General features: G+C 38.1%; 1 protein-coding gene across 1 annotated transcript in view; it reads left to right on the top strand.

Moving 5' to 3' along the window:
• LOC111052150 (paired mesoderm homeobox protein 2A-like) overlaps positions 1 to 24,166 on the top strand; it is a 74,465-nt gene that overhangs the window by 45,439 nt on the left and 4,860 nt on the right. Inside the window, exon 3 of the mRNA XM_022338785.2 lies at positions 20,436 to 20,685. Coding sequence (XP_022194477.1) covers positions 20,436 to 20,685 — 250 coding nt within the window. The remainder of the gene's footprint in view (positions 1 to 20,435; positions 20,686 to 24,166) is intronic.

Here is a 24,166-nt window from a genome sequence, read left to right as displayed (position 1 = left end):
AATCCAGCTAGAGCCAGAGCTCCAGGATGACAACCGTCTTTTCACTATAGTGAAAATAGGAGACAGACAGTATAGTGCTCTTCTCGACACCGGAGCAGAGTCCAACTATATTAGCTCTAAAGCTTTTAATAGTTTGGAAGCAGTGGAACGAGAGCCTGTGCAGCGCGGCGCTGTTATGGCTAACGGAGCGGCTGCACGACTGCGAGGTGATGTTATAACCAACCTGAAAATGGGCAGAATATCCCTATCAACAACACTCACAATAATGGATGGGCTTTCTCCAGATGTTCTGCTTGGTATGGAGTTTCTTCGTGAGCACCGGGTGAAAATAGACCCCTATTCCCGGTCAGTGGAATGGGATCCTCATCTCGTCAAAAAGCACATTGGAGACGATATTTCCACTCCAAAAGTGGGAAAAGGAGCTGTCAACTCGAGGCTGGCTACTGTTAAAACCCAGCCTGACATAGGGAGGTCAAGGAAGCCACCTGGAATTATTCCTGTGAAGAAGCAGGAGAAGAAGAAATTTCCTCAAGTCCAGAAACACGTAGGAGCCGTGTGGAAGACTGGAAAAGAGGAATTTCTTTCTCAGAAAATTTCTCCAGCCCGTGGAAAGTTCATTTGCTGGCACTGTAACGAGCTGGGCACTGGAGGTTCAACTGTCCGGAAAAGCGGTACCGGAGGCGGAAGAAGGAGGATAATTTTCAGCAAGGAGCTGGAGATAATCGTCAAGTAGTGCAGTCTAGAAGACTGCCGGTGCTGGAAACTACACTCAAAGTAGTTTCAGATGTTGGAGACAAGAATTATAATGCCAACCGGTATTATAATTGGAAAAGGAGGACAAGGAAGGTGAACTCTGGACAGCTAGTCTACAGGAAGGAGTGTCACCTGTCCTCGGGTGCTAATCAGCTTGCCGCGAAGTTAGCGCCGGAATTTTCTGGCCTCTATGAGGTCGAGAAAATGTTGAGTGCCGGTAAGAGGTTTACTGTGCACGAGAAGGGCACCAAGCTCCAGCCACACCTGCCCGAAGATGAGGAAGAGGATGGTGATGGAGAAGTTGCGGAAAAGGTGGACGGTATCCGAGCGGATGGACAGCAGGAGACCGAGCGAGTCCATAGAGGGTCGCTGCCTATCCGGAGGATGGGATACCAGAGAGGTGTCACGCGCCGCCAATAAGGAGGTAAGAGGCGAGAAGGGGTGAATATTATAGAGTTCTATCATATCACAGCTTTAGAGCTATTTCTGATTAATATTTTATCCCATTTAAAATGAGGAAATAAAATTTTGTTATCAAAGACAAAATTGTATAGAAATTGAAGAAAATTAATTCAGAATTATTAGCATGAATCTATTAGCCGAATTTTGAAGATAGCATTAGCACGATTCCGAAAATGATGAAAATATTAAAAGACTGACAATATTATTGTTATTGAAAGAAATTGGTCAATAGTTTGTTAAAAGGAAACAGCATATTCCGTTTAATTTTTCTCATAAAATAGAGTTCTACTTAAACTAAATGGCAACTCAACCATTACAGTTTAATTAATATAATCAGTCATAAAGCACTGGCTGGATTAAATGGAAGAAAATTATTATTGACAAATCATTGCGTTTCTTTTGATCTGAAGGCAATCCCAATAATTTCAGATTGAAATTTATTTACAATATTAAGATGTGACCAAGCAAGGATAATCAGGAAAATTTTCTACAGTCTATGACTAGTTAATAACAGCTAAAATCGATTCCAACTAGACTAAATTTTATTGATCGGTATGTTACCGATATTGTTGTAACCAGGTACAGGTTAACAAACAAAACTTGCAGTAGCCTGTTTTCTATTTGCCATAAATAGATGATGGCGAAATGAGTGGATAGAGAATATTAGAAGATATTATAGATCGGTGTGATCCGAATAATATTTTAACCATGAGGTAATGGTTATAATAATTGAAATCATTTAATGAAGCTGGTGGTAATTGCTTTAATCCGTGTAAAGTGTTACGGTGCAGTTAATTAACAGACGTTTTTATACTGTGGGATAAAAGTGAATTACGTTGCAATTAATTATTCATGTGGAATGAATAAATTGCGTTTGATTGTGAGTCGAGATGTACTACAATCGGGGGTTATTAGCTTCAGATTATGATTTAAATTTTCTAATATTTCACTTGAAAATAAAGTCGGAGGACTTACTATAAATTGGAATAAAATAATTATTATTTCAATTAGAATTGATTCTATGTTGGATCGAAAAGTTGTTTGTGCTGTGCTGTACAGATAAGATAAACGTTATCTCAACTGGCTAACTGCTATCGCCAAGCTTCTAGTCTGTAGAAGAGAATTACTTCTCCTTTTCAATAACAATTTATAAAATTGAATTCATGAGAATTCTAGTTTTTCCTGATATTCTACTGTTATTGAGTCAGTCTGTGTTAGATCGTGCTATTGTTAGTTTTGGAATTAGATCACGTCTCGAGAGTGAATCTAATTCTTACTCAGCCTACCATCATGAGTTATTATTGACGGTGCATTAATTCATTCAATTATTACTATTTGTGCTGATTGTTGTGATTATTTTTCGGAAAATCAATATTTACTGAGTGTGAATTAATTAACAGCTGTTGTGTCATTATACACGCCTTGTGTGAATAATTACTTTGAAAAAGTAAATTAAGATTTATTTCGGGGTGAAATAAGTCTTGAAGTGAGAAAGAGAGATTGAGCAATAAATGTTCACTGATTGTGAATTAATTAGCAGATTTTGTCTGTTATAATAAACACATTGTCATTTATATCCAATGGATGGTTACTTTGCATAAGTAAATCATGTGATTGATTTCATTATTGAAATGATCAGTGAGAAGTGGAATATTGAGTTGAAATTTATATTTTCGATTCTATTATGGTGATATAGTGAGAAGGCTGTAATCCTCATACCAGATCGAAGATGAATTATTATTTCGACCACATCTAATTGTGATATAAAATCGAAATATGTGGTGTAACATCACAACTAGTGGCTTCATGTCAACCATATAATTCAGTATTCCTCATCATATTATCATCTCTCATATTTTATTGTGAACAATAAGTTGCTGATACACTGAACTAACTGAGAGTATCCATCATGCTGACACTTGGTAATTTTCCCTGGACTCCAATTCACCTCTATCAACTTCTGCCTCCTGTGAAGTGTTACATGGTTTTGTATCACGTTTCTTCTTGAGGATGGAGACTGCAACTTGAGTCTACTTCCTCGACGAGCTCCTGGAATTATTGGAGCTGTATCTCAGCTGACTATTGCTGAGACCACGACGAGTTCCTGGTCGTGTTGGAGATTCATTCCAGCTGTCTGATGCTGGAAAGTAAGGCAGTGTGAAAACACGGCCATGCAGGGCGAAAGCCCGGCACATGCAGTGCGCAAGCACGGCGAAGCAAGGCAGTGTGAAAACACGGCCATGCAGGCGAAAGCCCGGCACATGCAGTGCGCAAGCACGGCGAAGCAGGCAGTGTGAAAACACGGCCATGCAGGGCGAAAGCCCGGCACATGCAGTGCGCAAGCACGGCGAAGCAAGGCAGTGTGAAAACACGGCCATGCAGGGCGAAAGCCCGGCACATGCAGTGCGCAAGCACGGCGTTTCCCTTGCAATGTTATTTGGGTTCCCAGAGCCTGTCTGAGGTGTTGTTCACCTCGTTTTTGTGTCACCCGCCCCTCCTGGCAGTGCGAGAGCACCGCGACTCTCATCTGCAGTGCGGAAGCACGGCGTCCTCGGCAGTGTGGAAACACGGCAACTCTGCAGTGCGGGAGCACGGCGTCCTTTTCGCGATGCGATAGCATAGCGTTCCTGGCAGTGCGGAAGCACGGCGCCCCGGGCAGTGCGAAAGCACGGCGTTCCTTTTGCAGTGCGCAAGCACCGCGTCCTTATTTTTGCAGTGCGAGAGCACGGCGACTCATTGCAGTGCGGAAGCACGGCGTTTCCCTTGCAATGTTATTTAGGTTCTCAGAACCTGTCTGAGGTGTTGTTCACCTCGTTTTTTTTTGTGTTACCCGCCCTTCCTGGCAGTGCGAAAGCACGGCGTCCCCCATCGCAGTGCGGAAGCACGGCGGCCTCTTGCAGTGTGCAAACACGGCGTCTCCCATTGCAGTGCGGAAGCACGGCGGTCCTTTGCAGTGCGAAAGCACGGCGCTTCTTGCAGTGCGAAAGCACGGCGTCCCCCATCGCAGTGCGGAAGCACGGCGGCCTCTTGCAGTGTGCAAACACGGCGTCCCCCATTGCAGTGCGGAAGCACGGCGGTCCTTTGCAGTGCGAAAGCACGGCGCTTCTTGCAGTGCGAAAGCACGGCGTCCCCCATCGCAGTGCGGAAGCACGGCGGTCTCTTGCAGTGTGCGAACACGGCGTCTCAACGCAGTGCGAAAGCACGGCGCAGGTCTTCAAGATCTTTTCTGAAGCTGGGCCTAGGATCTGGCCGGGTAGCTTGCTCATTTCTTCGGATGGTGCCGACGCATCACCACCGGTTGGCGAGGAACCAACCTGGCGCCCAGTTTATGTTCGGTCTATGTTGACCGGCGGAGAGGCGGCAGAATGTACTCAGGCATTTGGGACATTCTGTCTGCCGTTTACCCCTTCCATCCTCACCCCCCCCTCTCCTCCCCCTCTCTTTTCCCCCCCCTTCCCTTAGTAGGAACAGTGTGTCACGATGTATATCGTAACTAGAGAAAGGAATTGAATTTAGGGCTCATTTATTCGACGCTCGGCTATCTTTCATAGAATCTGAGGGGTCAACGTTCAAGCCAGCCACTGGCCTACCGCTCAGCGATGCTGCGCATCCTCTCTCCCCTCCCTCTCTGTCACTGAGGGAGGCTCGAGAAAGGCCAGCAGGAGGCAGTCGAGTTCGGAGAGCCAAGTCGAGCGGTCGAGAGAGGTGAGAAGGAAGCAGCGAGCAGCTAGCAACGTCACAGTACACCAGTACTAAGTGAACTCCGATTCCTTCAGCGACCGGGAGTTGTGTCGAGGTTAAAGTCGATTAGCCTCTCACACAGTGAACTCCACTGCTCTACACTCGTTTGGGCGAGTGTTGAACGACACTTAACCTGTTTGGACGACGGGTTGCCAGTTTCGACCAACGACAACACGTCAGGTTTGGTCGAAACCTGACTCCCCATTGGTAGGCCACCAGTGGGGCATCGAGGCGAGAAAGGACATCTGGGAAGGTGTGGAAAAACCTAGTAGGACTTAGGAAAGTCCAGAGTGCTGGCCGCCGCAGCGCACTAGTCCAGTGCGGGATCGCAAGAGGACGTACGGGAAGGTGTGGAAAAGCCTTTCCCGCAACTCCACGGCCGATCCGGACCCCAGGAGGACAGCTGGTGCCCGGCAAGTAGGACTTAGGAAAGTCCAGAGTGCTGGCCGCCGCAGCGCACTAGTCCAGTGCGGGATCGCGAGAGGACGTCCGGGAAGGTGTGGAAAAGCCTTTCCCGCAACTCCGCGGCCGATCCGGACCCCAGGAGGACAGCTGGTGCCCGGCAAGTAGGACTTAGGAAAGTCCAGAGTGCTGGCCGCCGCAGCGCACTAGTCCAGTGCGGGATCGCAAGAGGACGTCCGGGAAGGTGTGGAAAAACCTTTCCCACCACTCCGCGGCCGATCCGGACCCCAGGAGGACAGCTGGTGCCCGGCAAGTAGGACTTAGGAAAGTCCAGAGTGCTGGCCGCCGCAGCGCACTAGTCCCGTGCGGGATCGCAAGAGGACATCTGGGAAGGTGTGGAAAAGCCTTTCCCGCCACTCCGCGGCCGATCCGGACCCCAGGAGGACAGCTGGTGTCCGGCAAGTAGGACTCAGGAAAGTCCAGAGCGCGGGGCGCCGCAGCGCACTAAACCAGTGCGGAACCGGAAGAGGACCTCTGGGAAGGCCAGGGAAAGCCTTTACCAGAGCTCCGCAACCAACCCGGACCCCGGAAGACACCCGGTGCCCAAGGACTAGGACTTAGTCCCGGCACGAAACCCTTTCTCACGACTAACACCGTAAGGTTCCTGTTCCCTTCTTTCCGCGACCAACCCTGTTTGGCAGTGCGAAAGCACGGCCCCTCTATCCTAAAAGAGGGAAACATTCCTCCAAAGCGCTCAAAACCCTGTTTCAACCCCCAACCCGAGCGAGGGTGGTTGACGGACGCCCCACCAAGACTCCCGTCCCCTGCCGCGGCCCTCCCCAGTCGCCGACTGAGTTTAGCCGGCCCAGAGCGACACTGGGAACTCTGATAGAGAAAGGTGTGGGCAAAAATCTACTCAGAGCTTTTATATATAGATATCTCAATACTGCTGACAAGAGTGTAGAAGATCAACTTTATAAGAATGGAAGTACATTTTCATGAACAGATTCATATACATATTCAGGTTCTTGTTCATGATCAGGAGGAAGTTTATAAAAATAAAGGTACTTTACAGGATAATCATATATCACTAACTCATTCTCTTCAGAATCAGAATAAATTAAACAAACTCACGAATCTCATTCATTTAAAACAACTAACAAGAATAAATATCGGACTCACTAGGTCAACTGTTATTGAATAGGGTGCGCCTAAAGCGGTGTGACAGGTACAACCCTTTAAATGCTACCCTCTATTTATTCATAACTTGTCACAGTCACTGAACGGTTCATTTATTCATTAGCTCGTCGCCGATGAATTCGGATGAATTCTTGCTGCAACCCCTCGGTGAAAAATTAGGAGGAGGAGGAGAAGGAGTAAGAGGAGGAGGTGGCGAATAATGAGATTAGAATGCACACCGAAAGGCTCAGAGTTTATTTACTTTTTCTTCGGCAACTTGCTCCCTATACGACACCATCCTCATTACTCAACCTCCGCCTACCACCCCTCAGCTTCACTCTCTTCCACCCCCAGGAGCCTTCCACCAAAACTCAGCCCTCACTCGTCTTTCCCAAACACACAATAAACAACCCCACAGTGTGTTCGGTCACTGCTACTTACATGTTGAGCTGAATTCAATCAACCCTCAAAAGTCTGTTGGAGTGTGAGGTTGAGGAGGTGGAGGAGGGGAAGGAGAAGAAGAACGATACTGGTGGTAGAGGAAGAGGAAGAGGAGGATTATTAGGAAGAGGAAAGGAGGAAGATAAAGAGTTGGCGAAAGAGGAAGAGAAAAAGGAGGATGAGGAGGAGAAGTTACAGCAGGAGGATGAAAATAGGATGATATAGAATAGGAAGAGGTGAATGAATAAGACGGAAATACATTATTTTGTCTTTAATCTTAGAAAGACAATCACCATACGATAAATTTTCATGAATGTAGTGAGTTTAAAGAGAATAAAAGTCTCTTTCTATTTTATTGTGGTTTCCATGAATGGTGTGATTTTCATTGTCTATTCTGATTTGATATTGTTGATATACATGAATTATTAGTGACTCATTTTGAATAACAACGGCTACATTCAGTAATGGAAATGAAATAGAAAAAGTATCTTCTTTAGAATCATCTTTTTTCACTTTAAAAAAACGTTATAAATCATAAACGTTAAATCATAAAAAGTATTCAATGATTTTTTTAATTCGAGAAGTTTATTTTTCGAAAAAAATAGTGAAAGGTGATTTTTAAAAAAGGTACTATTATTTTCTATATTTATTACTTTCAATCTTTACTCTATTACTTTTTTAAAATCTCTATTATCGGAAAACTTGCTTGAAATAAACTCAAACACTCATCCACCCTACATGGTGTTCATATTCATTTCTGAAGCAAACCATCATACAATTACAAATTTCTGAAAAACCAAGAAAACGAGTAGAGAATGGTGAGGAAAATCTGGTCGGGAAATCGCAGTCAATCTTTGTTTGTTGAGTAGATTGATAGCCTTCAGCCATCGCAATCGGCGATCGGAATTCAAGGAACGTTTACGCTTTCTGATCCAAGTCTGGAACTTTGGCGATTTTTTGGACAGAGGGTTGCCTCGAGAAGAAAGGAGAGAGGGTGAGGGTGAGGAGACCTGCGAGATAGTGAGAATTTGTGGAGGAAGGGTAGAGGAAATGAATGGGATGAAGAAAGAGGAGGTAAGGAAAAGGCAGAGGAAGTGATGTCCTGGGGCAGTGGAATGTTTTTAGGATTGGGAAAAACGGGAACCCCGTGATAGTAATTCATCCATTTCATTTATCATGTGATTCATTGATTTCTTCAAAAACATAGGAGTGATTTTTCTCACACAAAGTAGTGAGATGCAAGATTAAAGTGGAAGTGAAACAAAACGTAGCCTACGATTAAACATATTTCATATATCGTATATTCAACATTTATGATGTTTAGTAATAGTGAGTTCCATCACTTTTGAAGTAATACTAGCTAGTATGTTAGACAACAAAATATTGCAGGGAAATAGTGGAGGAGGCGAAGGTTCTTCATGGAATGTAGCGCCGGTATAAGTGAGAGGCTAGTAGGTAAAAGAGGTAGAAACATGAGGTAGGTACAGAAAATAGGAGAATACATGGTTAAGTAGGATGATGAGCAAGTGAAGAGAATGGGAAACGTAAAATGCAATCAAATGAGAAAAAGAGAAAACACGTTCCGAAGGAGTATTGGTATGGAAGGAAAGAAGTATGGAATTAAGAAAAACAATATAGAAAAATGATAGTGATAGTGGGTTTTGGTTAGTAGCTGGATAAAGCATGATGAAGAGTGGCCGAATTGTGTGGAAAAGGTAGCAATCATGAAATGGATAAAATAAGAGAAATAAATGCTGAAGAAAGAATTGAAATTGCAGTAGTAATGAAAATTGAATTTTCTTATTATTCGTTCACATGCAGTGTACAACAGACATATACAAAGAACAATGAATGAGAAATGATAAAGTTGGTGAAACGTGATTTAAGTACAAGAGACAGAAATGAACCACAAACCACAGAGAGACAGCACAGAGTCACATTCTGTGTAATGTATGCTTCTGAATGCATTATGCATTCGTTCGGTGGTCTACCGCTTTCGCCTCATGTTCACTTCTCTTTCTCACCCTGCTCCTCTTTCCCAATCTAGTTTTCGACCTCTAATTCTTCTTCTTTTATGCTTCTTTCTTCCCTTCCCCTCCATTCATTAGTCTTATCTAAATAGAAAGTCTAATTTACTTCTTCTCGACTTCCAATCATTAAATTGAAACACGAAATTGTTTCAAGAAAAACGTATTTTTGATCTAATGACTGGAATGGTTTTGAATAAAAGGACTTGAAGTTGTCAAAGGCAATTTAGAATTGGAGGTGCTAGCTCTAGTAGTTGAACAATAGACTGATACCATGAACATCAAGCATCATAACGTAATTTACTGAAGGCCGGTTTCATACGATTGGTGGTTGGTTTAACCATAGATTAAATAAACAATCTGACAATATTTACAATATTTACTTACTTTAACATAAGCAAACAATATTTACTTACTTTATGGTTTAACTAGAAACGTGAAAGCGAAGGTTCTTATACAGAATGATCCAATTACCACGCAACCCAGTGGTGATAATTCTTATACATGAGAGAAAATCGGAGTAGAATATTTTCAAATGACTTATCACTGTGATTTGAATACAATAGATTACTTTTTCCCACTTTGCTTGATTGTGTACAGATCGTTGTGGATAACAATAATGGATAGAACGACTAGAATCTGTGAGATCCATTTGAAAACAGTTTTTGTGAGAGGAGAAATTCATCATGGAAGAGTTTATCCATCCTCTGACTGATGACAGCTATAAACTGGAAATTGAGTTTTGTTTGTTGTCATCTGAAATTTCTTATCAATTGTCAGTGATACAAGGATAAAGAATAGAATTATTTGGGTTTTGAAACATCATCTCAAAGTGAACTTGAACCCTTAACTCAGAGCCGCAGAATATAATATTATAATAATGCATGGATAAGACCACACATGATTGGCGGAGAGAAACATTGCTTATAATATACTTATTAATGGATCATATGATCGATAGTTGATCTAGTTAGCCTGGTTGTCCCAGTTGGTCTAGATAGTTGAATTATGGACGTGAAAGTCTGTCATTGGTCACTGAAACAAGACACGCCCATTGTGAGCAGAGCATTCAAACAACTGCTGAGAGGCATGAAAAAAGACAATACTTGTTGGCTAAGTTGACTTATATCCAAAAATTTGTTACATTCTACATCAGAGAATTGATCAAAAGAAGTATTCTGTCAATAGAGATCAGTAGAGATGAGGAAAAAAACGAGTCTCCATGTAGAAATGTGCAGGACTGTACAAGTATAGACATAGTAAGACGATTGGAAAGGGAAGGGGATGAAGATAGTGTTAATGAGAAAGAGAGAGAGAGTGGCACAGAGGGAAGACAGAGTTGGAGTAAGGAAGGAGAAGCTTGGTAGTCGTGAGGTTTGAAGAGGATATGTAAACAGAAACACGGCGTACAGAAAGCTAGCAACGCCTACAGAACTCTGGTGAGAATTCAAACTCCTCAGTTTACTCATCAACCTTTACTCAGAGCTTTCCCCTTTTGCTTCCTCACATCTACCTCCCTCACCCTCTTAGTCCCCCTACCCCTTTCCTACCCACTTCTAAATTCACCTCTTCAGTCTCACCTCTTCCGCTCCCCCTGAAGCAACAGATCACAGCTTTGCCTAGTTTGTTTACATTAGGAGGCTCCACTGTTGTACAACAGAACCTTAGAATCTCAAGCAAAAATGGTCTTATCGAGGTAGTAATATTAATATTCGTATAGCTTGTATTGGTGGGGAGTTCCTGACGTAAGTTCACCTCGCCTGAATATATAATTTAATATATCGAGGTAGTGATAGTGGAAAGGTTCTTATCGAGGTATTTCGTGTCGTTATGTCGTTAGATAATTATCAATTTATCATATGAAAACTCTCCATACCATATGAATACTTTCTACAACTTGTCCATAACAGGGAAACTATGGTTGATTCCTGAATGATAGATCTCTTTCTGTTCCATTGTTATTGATCGAACGTAGTGAGTTCTATGTTTCAACTCGATTTGCCTTTGTCTGTCTGTATGTAACGCGATTATGGCCAAACGCGTTGATAGAATTCGATGAGATTTGGCAGGAATATTCCTTTTTCAACTGCGCGTCGATGTATACACAAGGTTTTTTGAAATTTTGCATTTTAAGGATAATATGAAAAGAAAAGGAATTCCTCCATACTCTGATATCAATACATATGCATATCATCTACTTTGAAGATAGGATCAATCAAACTATAGAATTATTCATAATCAATCAGCTGACAAGTGGATCATCCATTGCATGCATTATACAGATGTCTGGCCGTGTCTATTTCTATAAGGTAGGGTTTCAATATTTTTTATGGTGCGTGCTCATCAGTATAAATATTCTCAAATTTGAAAACAAATTTAATAGGTGATTGAAAATAAAATAAAAAATGATTAAATAAGTAAATAATGCTGGAGAAATTATAATATTCTTGATTGTAGAAATTAATTTTAAAATAGTAGAGGAATATTTTTATAAGATGGAAAGATTATCACGAAACTGGATAAATCATCATATGGGTTACAATTTCAAACGTGAACTGAGTTTATTAACATAAGTGAGTTTCTGATCTTGGAGAAAACAAATAACAGTTTTTAAGAGTAAATTATGATTCAACTGTGAATTGTGATTCAACTGAATCAACTAGAACAGTTGACATCACATACTTGTGGATGAGAAAACTACGTGAGGTCTACTGTTCACAGAACTACTAGTGTTTATGTTTATCTTTGGTCTCTCAGATTTTTCAACTTTCAATATCTTTGTCCTATCCTCTCAACCCCTCTATACTAAATTTCTCGTTCTGTAAATCATCATTCCTCACTTCATACTACCGTTTTCTCTTCTACTCCACCTTCAAATCTTCAATTTGGTCTCCATTATCCTTTCAAACCTCTTTCTCTAATCCAACTTTGTTGCCCTCTACTTTCTCCCACCCTCTTCCAACTCTATTCTACTTCATCCCGATTTCCATCAATTTCTTAAACATTCTATTTAATCTATCCCTATTCCATATATTAACGGACTTCTCCAATTCTTCCGTTCTACTTCCCCTCCAGAACATTGATTATTTATCTTGCTATAACGCAGAAGAAGAAGATGAAACAGAAACAGAAGAAAAGGATGAGGAAGTAGAAGTAGAACAAGAACTAGAAGAAGAAGAAGAAGAAGAAGAAGAAGAAGAAAGAAGAAGAAGAAGAAGAAGAGAAGAAGAAGAAGAGAAGGAGAAGTAGATGAGGAGAAGAAAGAAGAAGAACACGAATTTCCTCCAACTCTCTATACAGAAGCTAGAAGCTTCTATTTGCCGTAGTAAAGATAAATAATGTTGTGCTTCACCAAGTTGCCTGCGACAGCAGCGATTTGAATATCTTCGACTTTAATTCGTCGTCAGTCGCTCAGCAACTCGGCTGCTATTTGCATTCAGTTTTACGAATGCTAATCGTGAACGTCTGTTAATTCGCTCGTTTATTTGACGACTCTTCCAGTCTGCGAACAAATATGGCGTCGCTGGCAAACGATTATCAATGCACGATTCAACTTAACTGTGTCAAATCCGGGATGAGGAATTTCTATAACAAATTTACGATGGGAAATTTCGTGTTGAATGAGATTTGAAAGGATATTTTACGTTTAACAGCGCTGTCATGAATATTGTTTCTCTTTATAACTAGAAAAGTCCATTATGAGAAGGATATCCTTGGATATTTATAGAATAGTACTAGAATATAACACTATCTACTAATCAGTAATACGAATCACTTATCTACAATATAATAATACTGATACCTAATCAACGATACAGTAATAATACTAGAATACTAAAAACACTTCACTTACATGGGCTACTTTTGTAAAAATTAATAAAAGCCTTGTAGTACCCTTTATTATTGAAAACTTTAAAATATTTCAACAACGACTACCAGTTTCGACCCTAACTTAGGTCATTTTCAAGTTGAAATGTCAAATGTTAGCAAAGTTAGGGTCGGAGCTAATCATTGTTGAAATATTTTGAAGTTTTCAATAATAAATGATACTACAAGGATTTTATATTGTTTTTATTAATTTTACTAGAATACTACTATGCTTTACTACTATACTTGCTACTATGCAAGAATACTATCAAACTCAACCGTTACAACATTCCTCGCTATGCATCATCATTCATCAATGAAAATAGCAAAATATGCTATCCTGGTATTCTCATTTTATATTATAGTTACTATATTTTTCTCCTGTTTACTTCCTCTCTATTTCATACTTAAACACAGTCTCACCCTCTCTCATTCTCTCAATTATCATTCTTTGCACTCATCATCTTATTTCTCTGCACTATTCTTCTCTCTTTCTTTTCTCCCTCCATTCCCTTCTCAACACACTTTCGCCATCTGACTTTTCACGCCTGACTCCCCCTTTTCGCGATACAAAGAGTAATAAAAGAGGAGCACTTTACAATATTATTCTATTATTAGGATAGATTGGTTGGGAGGGCGCAAAGCTTCACTAAACACACACTTTTACCACTTGCTTTAGGCCGCACTACACGTTTGCTCATAATATTCACTTTTAGCATTTATTGTATAAGTAACGGTTAATCATTGGCATCACTTGAGGAATAATGAGAATTTTTGAAAATATTCCTGAATACCGGTAATTAAGGCTGTGCAAAGGCTAAAAATAAACTTTCTACTCATTATATTTTTCAAAGTTTTTCGATTTGTATATCATCAAGCTATCAAAATGAAAAAGTTTTCTCAGGAAAACATTTTCTTTCCGATCATTACTTTTTGAGATATGAGCGCCTGGAGTATGAATTTTTGGGACAGAACATTTCAAATCCGGTGAGATATAAATCCATGAGATTTGGAGGATGGATTCTTCATGTTATTGTTGATCTAGTGGAACGAAAAGTTCTGAAAATATCAATTTTTGAAAAAGTTATTCAATTTACCAAAAATAACTTAACTAAAAGTTATTTTTGGTAAATTGAATAACTATCTTAAAAATTGATATTTTCCGAAAATTTTTATTTTACTAGATCAACAATACCATGAAAAATCTATCCTCTAAATCACATGGATTTATCTCTTACAAAATTTGAAATGTTCTGTCCCAAAAATTTAAACTTTAGGCGCTCATATCTCAAAAAGTAATGATCAGAAAAAAAATGTTTTCCTAAGAAAACTTTTTCATTTTGATAGCTTGATGATATACTAATCGAAAAACTTTGAAAAATATCATTAGTAGAAAGTTTATTTTTAGCCTTTGCACAGCCTTAAGGCAACAACGTTGATCGTAGACAACTTCTTTGCAATCCATCATTAAGGTCGTACTCAAAAACATTTCTGATAACATTCTTAGGAAAGCACGGCTTGGTAAATCAATCATAAGGGCTTCAGTAACTTGTTTTAGGACCGGTTTCTAGGAACCTTTTGAAATCCAATTAAGATTCAATGGTTTTCATTAGATTTGGTGTCCTAGAAACTAATTCTGAAGTTTATATTAATTTAGTTAATTTTATTGATTGCCTAGCAGCCAGTTTCCTGTTATTGGTTGCTACACAAACAAAGTGTGCTAATTCAAAAGCGTTCTTTTTTAGAATAAGTATGAATACGACCCTTCGAGTATTCTCTGTGAGCTCAGAAGTCGAGGAGAATTTAAAATAATGAAGCTCTATTTTCTAGCTCTAGTTGCGTTCCTTATTGCAGAGATAATAGTTTAATATTTTTCCAATATATTAATGCATTCTCCTTTGTATTTTCCATAAGACAGATCTGATGTCTGGAAGACTAGACAGAATTTTGAATTCTCCAAAATTTCAAGTATTTGTGAAGTGTATTTTTGAATAACTTTTAGTTTATGGAGTATATGATAGATGATTAGGAAATAGAGTAGGGTGAATAATATTCATGTAAACTTATCACAAGTATACAGCTTCAATGCAATCAAAGTCAAATTGAATGAAGACAATGTTAAATACTGCCGAATCGAAAATTGAGCTGTCAATTTCCACCATATACTTTGAGTTGAAATCACATTGAAAATTCAAAAAATTGTCAATTCAATTTTTTTATTTAAGTGCTGAACTACCATTTTGTGTTGTTTTTACCCTAAAAATAAGTCGAAATCACATTGATAAATGACAAATCAACCACAAATTGTCTTCCGAATTAACCTATGATCTCTGATACCTCGTGAGCGTTAGCACACTAAGATCGATGAGGGTGGTGTCTTGACAGCTAGCTAAGCCTGTCAAAGAGCAAAGCAATATCATGACGACAATTATCACCAAGGATGATTGCTGCTGCTTTGCTTGTGCTTGATGCTTAACTAAGCAGGACTTGATGCTTCGTGTCTGTATGTGACACTCTACCGTCTCACTTCCTCTGTCAGTATCTTGTTCTCTCTATCTGTTATTGTCTTGTCACATGTTCATGTATATTGTCTTCTCCATGTCTGTCACTACTCTCTATCTCCTGTATCTTCGTCTTTTCTCTTCTATTCCATTACTTTCATCTCACTCTCTTTTTTTAATTTCTTCATCTTTCCTTAATTGCTTCCTTCTTCTTCCTCAATTGTTTTTCAATTTCCTTTGCTCTCTTCAGGTGAGAGGCAATAAGAAATAAGACGTTAGTTGTAAAAAATGATAATTACTTTGTCTCTCCGTTTATTCCGGTTTGCTAAATCTCCCTCATTTTCTCTTGTAGCTCCTCTCTGGTCTTTTCACTGCTTGTTTCTCTTCGTTTTTCTCTTCCACTCCTACCTAATCTTCTCATTCACTTTTGTTCTTGATTCTTATCATTTGCTCCCACTCAGGTGTAGCTTTATAACACTTTATTTATAGATATTATTCTCGCATATTCTTTCTTCTCCTCTGAAATTGTCTTTTTTCTATTTTTCTTCCCTCTTTCACTTGTTTTTTTACAACGTGCAATTCTCCTTCATCCTCTTTTTCTTCCTTCTCTGCTCATCTCTCCATTTCCTTTGAGTCTATCATACTCTTTCTTTTTCTCTTACGTTTCTCCGCCTCTGTTCTTCTTTTTCCTGATACCCTTCTACTTCCTCTTCCACTCTCATTCTGTGGAATAATATATAATGAAATAATATTGTCTGTATTCTAATATAGCACTTTCATTCACTGGTGTAATATAGTATCAAATAATAATATGTATACCATAATGGGACATGTTATTCATTATCAATACTTAGGAATAGAATAGTTTTGGGCCAAGCCTGTTGTACTTTCCTAATCATATTAATATGATTTGTAATTGTATCCATAAAAAAATATATATATATAATTGTATGGTATTTGTATGCCAGTTTCTATATCATTGATGGGCGTCTGTGCTCTAGACCGCATCCAATAGCATAATGCTCTATAATGCACCCGAATAACATGGAAGATGAAGGAAAGACAATGATTGGAGGATACGGAAGTCCACTCATCATCGGACACTCCACTTCATCATTCTTGTTGTAAGATAGATATGTAAGAGGAACAGAAAGAGACAAGATGGAAAGCAAAAGTGAGAGGGCGAGTATGAGGAGTTGTAGGAGGGGGAGGAGTAGAAGGAGGAGGAAAAGAAGAATAAGGAGTAGAAGAAGAAAGATAAGAAGGAAGAGGAGGAGTAGGAGGGGTGATGGAGAAGGATTGGGTGGAGAATGAAAAGGAAGATAGGGGGGATGAAAAGATGAAGGTCGAAGGTGTGGTGAAGGGATGATGGAGGAGTTGGATGAGTAGGGGTGGATGAGTAGGAGGAGGAGGGGTAGGAGGATGAGGAAGTGTTGTGAGAGGAGGAGGAGAAGGAGACATAGATCTTGGCATGACGGTTTGGCGACTGATTAATCACGTGGCATGCATGAGTCATGTTCCGCCTAAGTAATTAATGTCAGAAATAACTTGTAATAAATAATAAATCAGCCAGTTGATTTCGGATGGGATGAGATGATACTTGCACTTGAGATTAACATCTGTTGGGGTTAAAAGATGTGCTAAGAAACACAGAAATCGTTTTTATTTCTGGGATGAAACAATGGAGTTGTAGAAAATCATATTAAAAATAAATCATTATAAACAATACATATGACAAAATAAATCATTATGAACATTACACACGACAAAATAATCCTATCAAATTAAATCACTCTGAAGCATAAATTCTGTTTATCTGGACTGAATTGATATATTTGAAACAAGACATGAGAAAATGGAAATTATTATCATTTCTATAAATTTATTTCTATTATGTTGCATGGGAACCAAACCCTATTCTCCTGTGTTTCTTTTCTTCCTGTTTTTATCACTCTGCTTTCCAGATTTTTATTTGAAATATCCTTAGAATAAAGTTAACTAAATCTAGTTTAGAGATAAAAAATATAATATTCGTTTCACCCATAATATATTATTGCATAAATCTCTTGTCAGAAGTATTCTTGATTATGCGTCTGAAATTTGGAACCCTTATTGTAATGATCAAGGACCACTTTTGAAGCGTTTACAAAATCAATTTTTTGATACATGTACTTCAGGAAATTCAATCTCAAATGTCCATTTGACTTTTTCTATGATACCCTGAGAAATATGTTCTAATTGAAGACAAGACAAGATGTTAGGTCTCTTATTTTCCTCCACAGCTCATTAAATAATAAAATTGATTCTCCATTCATTTGCTTTCAAATTTCAATCTACCTTAGCACGTTGCTCCTCTATTTGTTTTCTTGTGTCCCGTTCCAGAACTGTAAGTCACAATCATTTCTCTGATCAATAGAATTCAAAGACTTTTAAACTGTTACTCTGGGCACCTAGACATCTTCTGGCTCTATCGTGAAAAGATTTACAATACCAATTAAACAGTCTTATCTATCTTTGTTAGGTATCCTTGTACAGTCATATTGTAGATTATTTAGTATTGTGTATCTCTGTTTATATATGTATACTTCTTGCTTTAAATTTGATTATTGACTTGTTGCTTCATAAGCAGGTCTCAGACCTCTCACATTCATTTCTTATTTTCTCCATTCTTTAAAAGTCTGTAGCTACATTATGTGATTTTTTTTCTATATGCTATTCTATTAAAATATTCATGTAGCCTATCTAGATTTTTTTCTTATCTTTTTGTATTTCTGTAAATTTTTTAAAATAATATTTCCAATTATAAGTATCCATTGTTCATTGTATCTTGTATTGTATTTGTGAAGGGGACACATAAGGGGTAACCTGTTGTCGCCATTAATGAATGAATATAATATTATATTATATTGTTGTTTAACTCTTATTATAATATAATATAATGAATATAATTTTTTCATTTTAGAGAAAACTGAAATCCAATATTATATATCAATACTAACAGGGAAGAAAGGAAAACATTATTTATCATGTAAAAAAGCACGGAAAATGAATACAGCCAACCATCATTCATGTCTTTCTGAATAAATAAGTTGATCGAAACAGCATGTCTGGTTTCATTGCGAATTTTTAGAATGATGAACTTTTTGGTAGTGGGAAGGGGTCCGCCTGAGTGAGATGTTTGTTTCGAAAAAGGGCGAAGTGAGGAGAGAGGGAGTGAAAGAGGAGGGGTGAAGGAGGAGGATGGAGAGGAGTGACAAAGAAGAAAAAAAAGAGGAGATTGTCATATGAATTTTTAAGAGCCGCCTATCCCCGCGTTGTGCGCTTAATCGAAGCTGATAATAATTATTGATGAATAAATGTGAAAAAATGAAAATAAAAGCGTCACTTTTTGAGGGTAGTGCTCATCTGAGGGGTGGAAAATTTTGCCCGAAAAAAGACTGTGGCAGGAGTGGGGATTGAAAAATTAAACGTCCGTCAAAAAATCGCACACGCTTACCGGAACAAATTGAAAAAGTACAACGTGTTTTCATTTGCTGCGTTTTGTTTTTAATTTGCCGGCCATTTTTGTGTGGTAGCTGTCCAACACCATGCACCCTCAAAAAAATATGGGGTTCATAATAAAGCAACCCTAACCTCACCTCCCCTCCCCCACCACCACTACGCCACCCAATCATCGTAACATCATTTTTTCACTTTTAAATCACTCAGATCTACACAGACGTCATTTTCAAGTAATTAGCATTTTGTCTGACTTTTAAAATTGACAAGTACAAATTTTATTAGCAACTTAACACTTTTTAATTACGGCAGTCATATCGGTTCCATTTAACACCCCCTACCCAACTCTCCATTAGACCCCCCCCCCCTACATCACACATCTTCAATAATTATGTAGAAATTCGATTTTCACTTGGTTTTTTCAAACTCGTTTCAACTCGTTCACTTTTTATACAATTATCGTAATTAAGAGTCAATGATCTAATTGAATATTGTTCTAATTGAATACATGTGAAGAGGCTAATTGATGAGCTCTCCAATCTCCTCAATAAAAGCCATAGATTCGATTAGAACTGTCGATATGCTTTCATTCTATTTTTTTTTGTGAATTTGTTCATGTGCTGATGTCTGAGTGAAAAAATCAGACTGGAATGGTGAAAAATACTGGATGGTGTTATCACTAGAAATTAATGTTTGAAATGAATGAATGAATAGATGAATAAAGATAATTTCAATTTCAATTTCAATAAATGCAACATGTTTCTAGTAGACTGGGAGTTTGAACATCGAGAAGGATAATACAATGTATAGTGTAGATAAAGCTATAGTGTGGATATACTATACAATGTATAGTATTATAGTGTGAATAAAGCCATCCATATGATTGGCCGTTAGTTGACCAATTGAAGTTGAGCTCTGTGATTTGCGAGACAAGACATTCACCTTCATACCAGGTTTCCAAAAATTGTATCCGTTGTTATCTTATGTATTTTAGTGTACACTGGTTTGAATATTGGGTTATTTATGTGGTAATTTTCATTGACACTCATCTTTTCTACTTGGTTTGATATGATAAGTTATTTGGGAAAGATACCATCATAATATTATATGCTATCTTTTCTCTATGGTATTAGTCAATATTGTCTGTTGTTTGACGGTTCCTATGAATATATTTGAAAAACTGTAGGCCTGTCATGTCTCAACTGATGACAGAAACAACCTTGATTGGTCAACAACTAACGGCCAATCATATGGCTTTATCCACACTCTATTCGTATACTGCTTCTCGATCTTTAAGCTTCCAGTTCACCAGAGATTGATTGTACAAACCGAAACTAGAATCTCAAACTGTTTGAATGAATTAGTGGTTTTGACAATTTCCAGTCGATTCCATCCCATTTGTTTATTTATATAGTATTGTAGAATTAATAGTTTTTTTCTTTGATGACACGACCGGTCACGGCTATTCAAGTATTCATCTCATCATCAAGTGTTTATATAATGTATATTGGTATCAATCTATAAGTATCTGATTTGTAATTTATAAAAAAATCAAATTTTCCAGGTGTGGTTCCAAAACCGGCGCGCCAAATTCCGCAAACAAGAACGGCTGGCTCAGCAGAAAGCGACTGGAGGCGGTGGAGGCGGCGTAGTCTCCCAGTCCGCCCCAGGCGCGGAGGCGGCAAATATCAAGAGTGAAGCCAAACAGCCGCCCACTGGCAACAAGGAGATGAAAGGACCTGCCACCCCCCTCTCACTCTCACCATCCCCAAACAACAACTCCAGTCAGGACGTCAAGCCTGTCAACGGAACAGGTTGGTCTCAGTCAGAAATCTACTTCAAGTTTCAATACTAAAAAAACGACTTGCAGAGTTGCATAGAAACTCATCTAAATAGTAGTTCATGAAGGATACGAAAAGATTCAAGACTAAGTCCCGGTTGCACAAAAGTCAGTTAAATTTTAACCGTGATTATTATCACGAAAACCAATCAGATAAGGCTTTTTGAAAAGACAGCTTTTCTTATTTGTTCCGTGGAAATAATCACGGTTAAAATTAAACCTGCTTTTAGAAGAAGATCTACTCTTGATGATAGTGTGTCCCAAGATGAATCATCCAATTTTAAGAGTGATTAAAATAGATTCATTCAAGAAGGGTAAGCATCAACTTATCACATGCTAAATCACTCAAAACCAACTAAATTAGTTGAAGATACTTGAAATGTTGTCAATCAAAACTATGATATTCTGATAGCTTAATTAAAAATTAATATTCACTCTACAAACTTAAACTAAATTAAGGTGTATTCTCGTTCGTGAGTTACCTTCCAACGTCGACGATGAGAGGCATTGATTCCTACAATTCCGTTCAATTCTATTCAAGGAAGCCATAATTATCATCCACCTGCTCTCTTTCAAATTATCTATGCGTTCTCAGATTCAATTAACTATCGTTCGAATTTATTTATTTATTTATTACAGAAAAAAAAACAAAATACTACAGGCATTAAGCCCAAAACAGTCTTCACTACCATTTACAATCGAATAAAGTAAGTTACTAAAAGAAATAAAAATAAGAGATACAGTACATGCAATATTCACAAATACATAAGAAAGTTGATAAGTATGAGGAAAGCATAAGTAATTGAAAGTAATCTAAGCATAAGTAAAAAATACAGAATAAAAACTAATCTAATTTATCTGAACTTATCTAATAAGTTAATAATTCTCAAATACAGAGGGACAGTTTAGATATTATCAACAAATATTTCAACAAGCACTGTAACAAATTATTCAATATTGTCTGATGACATTCACATTGTCCAAAGTTCAAAGTGTGCTAAAACAGTTGATGTTTCTATTATCTGAAAATCAAAAAATTCTAATAATATCAACATATTGCCACTCTGAAGAATAAACCAGACCTTCCCCTTTAAAACATAATAAAACAGAATCTTTCAGGTTATTTAGACAAATTGAAATCTACCCAACCTGAGATCCTCACCCTATTGTGGTCGACGACGGCATTTTCGCACAAACCAAAACTGAACAATTCCGTTCAATTCTATTCAAGGAATCCAATAATTATCATCCACCTGCTTTCTTTCAAATTATCTATGCGTTCTCAGATTCAATTAACTATCGTTCGAATTCTCAAATACAGAGGGACAGTTTAGATATTATCAACAAATATTTCAACAAGCACTGTAACAAATTATTCAACAGCTATTATGTTCGTGGGTAAGTGGTAGAGTGGACATTAACTGTACAAACTTCACCACGTCATAAAATAGAAAAGTAATTATATTCTCTCCTTATAAAAAAATCTTTATAATAATTATTAAAGAAAAATCCAAATTAAATGCTGTAAATCACCCTGAAGACTTCTGCTCATGCAAATATTGACAACAGGTAGATGGATATTGATAAACAGCTAGATGGAAATGCGATGAGCGCTACTATTTAAAAACTATTTGTCAGCCCGGGAATCGAACCCAGTACCTCCTAATTGCCGGTCAGGAATGCTTACCCTTACCCTTACAAACTGAATCTCTGGATAGCAGCGCTCATTTGATACGAAACCATAGCGGCCAGCCAGTCTACAGATGGAAATTACTGAGATAAGTATTGCAATTATTTGGATTTTCGTTTAATAATAATTATTAATTCATTAGCATTTGAATAATTGCAATATCTCAGTTATTTCCATCTGTAATCTTTATAATAGTCCACTGTACAATAATATAATATAATATGTTCTACGAATTATAAATAGGTCACTCAGGCTCTATACAAATAATGAAACATACCACTTGAGCGGAACACATATAAATCAATGAATAACTATTTTGCGATACTCCAGTGATAGGGGAGGGAAGATAGTAATAGATTTAGTGACACCACCAACCCCAGCAGGCATATAATACCGCGTAACCCCTGCATGGATTTAATCACATTAGAATGTAGAGAAAGGAAACGAGGGGTTGGAAAAGAGAAAGAGAATGAAATAAAGAGATACACAGACACAGAGAGAGAAATGATATACAGAAATTGAGAGAGAGTGTGTGTTTGAGAGAGATGAACGCAAAGAACCAAATCTAGCGTTAACATTGACAACGTAACCATTCTTCAGAACTCGATTCTTTGATAGTTGTAGAGTAGAGTAGAGATTGATTGATTCAATCAAATAGAGATTCTTCATTCTTGATGACTCAAACAAACTAACTAACTGCTGCTATTTATCCTTTTGAGTATCCGCAATAAAAATACAAGTACGATATTATATTGTATACGTGAAGATAATTACATTTATAAAAATTGCATTTATGAGCGAACATAAACTATTTCAAGTTTAAGCGTTGACCTACTTTAAGATTTGGCCTGTTGTTCTCTTCCACAAGTGTTATGTATTCAATTTAATAAATTTATAGAACCAATCTGATTACTTGTGAGCAGTTATAGGCTAAGAATGTAATTCTAGACATATACGTGATACAGGTAGATTTATATTTTATTCGGTTCTCAACACATTAAGAACGTGACTTGCGTCTTTGTCTATTCAATGAAATAACTTGTAGAACAATAGAGATAGAGATAAATTTATGACGGCTGAATTCATTAATTATAATTCTCAACGAGTCTTGAGAACGTTCCTATCCAAGCATCCAAACATTACTCTTCATCTACCTGATGATTCAACAACAGGACTATTCTTAACGAATCAGATTTGTTCCCAGAACAAATCCAATCAATTAAAAATATTGAAAAGTCAATAATTGTACCCTCTATACCTCATTTAATAATGAAACTTGGATAGATGATCAGCTAAAGAACATCAACTGTTCTTAAACAGTAGTTTCATTGATTCGAGAATAATTTAATAGTAATAATATTGTAATATTCGAATTTCGTTGATACTGGTAGAATACCTACAGAATTGAAAACCCAAACAATTTTCGCGTAACATTTTTCGGTCACCAGAAGAGAGATGAAAAGATGAAGAAAAATTCGCAAGAAAAGGATGAAGAAGATAATGAAGAAGATAGTCAAAGAGACAAGAACACACCCGGCTCCCGCACGCACACCTTCTCTAATGTGCGTGTACATTTTAGTAGAACAATGGCGAGTCGAGAAGAGGTGGATCCAGAAATAAAAAAGAACTCGACCACGTTTTCCGAGGAAGGAAGGGGGTGGGGATGACGGGCTCAGGTGAAGGGTATTTTCCAGGGAGAGGCGAGGTTTTTCACCATTTTCCAGGAGAGTTTTCCGTCGCTGTGTACAGTCACCCTCCGCAACTT

This window comes from Nilaparvata lugens, chromosome 12, assembly GCF_014356525.2.
Source record: "Nilaparvata lugens isolate BPH chromosome 12, ASM1435652v1, whole genome shotgun sequence".
NCBI classification, from domain to species: Eukaryota; Metazoa; Arthropoda; class Insecta; order Hemiptera; family Delphacidae; genus Nilaparvata; species Nilaparvata lugens.
The sequence above is the reverse complement of the archived record's forward strand: the minus strand, read 5'-3'. Positions and strand labels throughout refer to the sequence as shown.